The following is a 4201-nucleotide window of genomic DNA, read 5'->3' as shown; positions in this document are numbered from 1 at the left end:
CGGCCAAAATTGTAAGTTGAATTTTTAAGCAATAAATATATTACAATGGCGACGACGGAAAATATTATAATGGCACAAATAATTGGCACCGTACCACATTTTAAATATAATGAAAATAACTGGGAAGTGTTCATTACACAATTACAACAGTTTTTCACGGGAAATAGGATTTCCGAGGCAGTAAGGAAGAAGGCGATTTTGTTAACCGCGCTGTCCGAAAAGTCTTATATTTTGCTGCAGAATTTACTCAACCCGCTAAAGCCAGAAGCTGAATCTACGTCGTTTGCGAAGTGCGTAGAAGTTCTAAGCGAGTATTTTAAGCCTCCATCAACAGGCTTTGCAGAACGGCAAAAATTTTACAGTGCCAGCAAAGAAGTCACGGAGAGCGTTAATGAGTGGGCTGTACGGGTAAGAGCTTTAGCAATTCATTGCAAATTCGGGAATTTCTTGGACACAGCTATGCGCGACAAATTTGTCATGGGCCTTGAAAGAGGGCCAGCAAGGGACAAGATTTTTCTCGAAGATATTACGAGCTGCACTATGCAACGTGTGGTGGAAATTGCTAATGCAGCAGAATACATTCGGAAGCAAAATGCAACGACCGAGGTGAAACGTGGGACCGAGGTGAAGCGTGAGACAGAGGATAGCTTAAATTACATAAAAGGCAACAAACAAGTGGGGGCGGCTAAGCAAAAACAACAAAAGCAACAGAAGCAGACGTGTGCAGTATGTGGGTATGCAAACCATTTAAGTCGTGATTGCAAACTTAGGAATTATAAGTGTCATAAATGTAATAACAAAGGTCATTTAAAGAACATGTGCCCTAGTGAGAAAAAGAATGAAAAATTTAACTATGTCGATGATTCTGATGTACCTTCATTTTCGATGAGAAGTGTTTCAGATGGCCCTATTAGGGTTAGAGTATATGTAGACAATGCACCTTTAGACCTGGAATTGGATACGGGATCAGAGTACAGCGTACTATCTTGCGCTACATTTAAAACTTACTTTTCATTACGCAGTCTAAAACCGTGTAATATTGTTTTGAAAACATATAATGGCTTAGCAATTAATCCTGTTGGTGTTTGTGATATGATGGTTGCGTATAATGGTTGGAGTCACTTGGTAACATTCGTGGTCATAGAGAACGGGGGCCCGCCTTTGCTGGGTAGAAATTTTGTACGAACAGAGTTGAACTATACCAAGGTCGATGTTGGTGCTAGGGAGCAAATATTTAATAAATTTCGTAATCTATTTGACGGCAGCTTAGGCTGTTTTAATAAAGGCAAGGCAACATTGAAACTTAAAGAAAATTATACGCCGAAATTTTTTAAGCCACGAGTCGTTCCTCTCGCAATTAAGAGCAAGGTAGAAAATGAAGTTAACAAATTGATAGATCTAGGAGTTTTAGAGCCAGTTTCGTATGCGGAGTGGGGTACTCCAATAGTGCCGGTTTTGAAGAAAACTGGCGACGTTAGAATTTGTGGCGATTTTAAAGTTACGCTAAACCCACAGTTGATGGTAGATAAGTATCCCTTGCCTCGTATAGAGGATATTTTTGCAAAACTTCACGGCGGTGAGGAATTCACCAAGCTTGATTTAACAATGGCTTATCAACAAATCCCTTTAGACGAGGTATCAAAAAAGCTTACAACGATCTCTACTCCAAAAGGCTTATTCCAATACACTAGGTTGATTTACGGGTTAGCTTCGGCACCAGCTATATTCCAAAAGATAATGGAGAGTTTACTAATGAATTTACAGGGAACGGTAGTGTTTTTGGATGATATTCTAATTACAGCTCCAAATAGGAAAACTCATATTGAACGAGTTGAAAAAGTACTGCAAGTGTTAGAAAAGTCGGGTTTCAAGTTAGCATTGAACAAGTGTGAATTTTTTGCCAAGGAAATAACATACCTTGGGCATGTAATCGACACACACGGCTTGCATACGAATCCGGACAAGGTAAAAGAAATCGATAAGATACAGTATCCAAACAATGTCAAAGAGTTGCAGGCTTTTTTGGGTGTTGTGAACTTTTACAGGAAGTTCATTCCTAATATCACAACAATGTGTGCGCCCTTGTATAAATTGCTGAAGGCGGATGAAACATTTAGCTTTACAGAGGAATGTAAAAAATCAGTTGACCGCTTAAAAGCAGCATTGAAACCAGATAAATGTCTAGCGCATTTCAACCCAGGTTACGAAACGAAGTTAACCGTCGATGCAAGTCCAGTAGGACTTGGTGCAATTTTGTCGCAGGTAACTGCAGAGGGGTATGAGGTACCCATTGAATTCGCTTCACGGAAATTGTCCGCTGCGGAAATGCGCTACTCACAATTAGATAGGGAAGCCATAGCAATTTTGTTTGAGGTTAAGAAATTTCATAATTATCTGTACGGTAGGCATTTTAAGCTTGTAACGGATAATAAGCCATTGCATTACATTTTTAACCCAAAGAAGGGGATTCCAGTTTATGCAGCTAATCGTTTACAACGCATTGCGATAACCTTGTCAGGATACGATTTTGAGATCAAGCACATCAGATCGAATGAAAATGTAGCGGATTATTTTTCTAGAAATCCTTCAAGTATAATAAAAGAATCTGGTGATCTCATTGATAACGTAGCTCTGAATTTTTTTAAGGAAGTCAACTCTTCTCCTGTAAACGCAGAACTGATCAGGAAGGAATCTTTAGGAGATGAGTCGTTGAAGAAAGTGAGTCAGTTCATCCAAACGAAGTGGCCAGATAAAATTACGGATTCCTTGTTAAAACCATTTTTTGTACGTAGGTTGGAGTTATCAGAAGAAAACGGGTGCGTTTTTTGGGGTTACAGAATCGTAATTCCGGAAACACTCAGAGTCAGGGTAGCTAATTTTCTGCATGAGACGCACATGGGAATTTGTAAAATAAAATCCATGGCGAGGGAAAGCTGCTGGTGGCCAAATCAAAGTAAAGATTTGGAAAAGCTGGTTAGCGCTTGTGAACCCTGTTTAATGAACCGCAATAATCCAAGAAAGAAAGAACTTATGTCGTGGAAATGGCCAAAGCAGCCATGGTATCGCATACACATTGATTTTTTTGGACCCTTTTGTAAACGGTGGTGTTTGGTAGTAGTTGACAGTTACAGTAAGTGGGCTGAGTGTTTGGACATGGGAAATAATACAACAAGTAGTGCAACGATTTTTGCATTGAAAGAGCTGTTTGCTAGATTCGGGTTACCGCAAGTAATCGTTTCAGATAATGGTACCGCGTTTATGTCGAAAGAGTTCAAAAACTTTGTTGACCGAAATTCAATCACTCATATCACAAGCCCAGTGGGGCATCCCGCTACAAACGGACAAGCAGAGAATTTAGTAAAGACAATGAAAAACGCTTTAAAGAAGAGTTTGTACACATCGGAGGTTTCACAGTTTCGGAATATTGTTTTAAGATTCCTGCTCGACTATCGAAATACGAAGCATACAAGCACAGGTGTCTCGCCTGCTCAGCTTATGTTTGGTAGACAGCTGAAAACGCGGTTGGATCTCATAAATCCTAAACGACAAGTATAAGGGACATCTAAAGCCTGTGTAAAAAAGAAAGTGTTAAAAAGTCAGGCCGACCAAAAGAAATTTTACTCCGGCGCAAGAAATACCGAACTCAAAATGGGAGAAATGGTTGTAACAAAAAATTATTCGGTTCCGGGTAAGGTTTCATGGTCTAATGGTTCAATAATTAAACGACTTGGAAAGCAAACATATCTGGTAAAAGTATGTTATGTAAGTAAACCTTGGAAAAGGCATATAAATCTGATTATTAAGTATAAGGAAAATGAAAATCCAAGTTATGATTCTAGTTTGTTAGACGATTATACACATAAGATTTCTCCTGAAAAGTCAAATTCGATACCTGAAGATCCGGTAATACAATCGGACCAAGAAATTGAAGAAAACATGGCCCAAGACTCGGGAAATGAGGCATTAGGTAGCAAAGACATTCAGGAAAAATCTAATGAAAATAGAAAGGCCAATGAAACCGAAACAAAAAAAATACAATTTAAGAACCAGAAACAAAATGTAAATTAAACATATATTTTATTTTATAAGAATGTAAGTACAACATGGAATTAAAGAATTGTACCTATGTAATACGAACACTAATGAGGGGAAAGTGTAACATTGTATACGTAAAACGTACCAACATGTATAAGCATATTCT

At 38.6% G+C, this 4201-nt stretch overlaps 1 protein-coding gene across 1 annotated transcript; it reads left to right on the top strand.

The window, feature by feature from the left end:
- Positions 1 to 45: 45 nt before the first annotated feature.
- On the top strand, positions 46 to 2718 carry LOC118757003 (uncharacterized protein K02A2.6-like; the record flags this gene model as incomplete). The annotated part of the gene is made up of 1 exon (XM_036491731.1): positions 46 to 2718. A coding segment is annotated over exon 1 (2673 nt), but the record flags the coding sequence as incomplete, so codon positions are not given.
- Positions 2719 to 4201: the final 1483 nt, after the last annotated feature.

The sequence above is a fragment of the Rhagoletis pomonella genome, unplaced genomic scaffold, assembly GCF_013731165.1.
Source record: "Rhagoletis pomonella isolate Grant_MI unplaced genomic scaffold, Rhpom_1.0 Rhpom_scaffold_13626, whole genome shotgun sequence".
Lineage (NCBI taxonomy): Eukaryota > Metazoa > Arthropoda > Insecta > Diptera > Tephritidae > Rhagoletis > Rhagoletis pomonella.
Note: the sequence above shows the minus strand (reverse complement) of the source record. Positions and strands in the feature narration are given on the sequence as shown.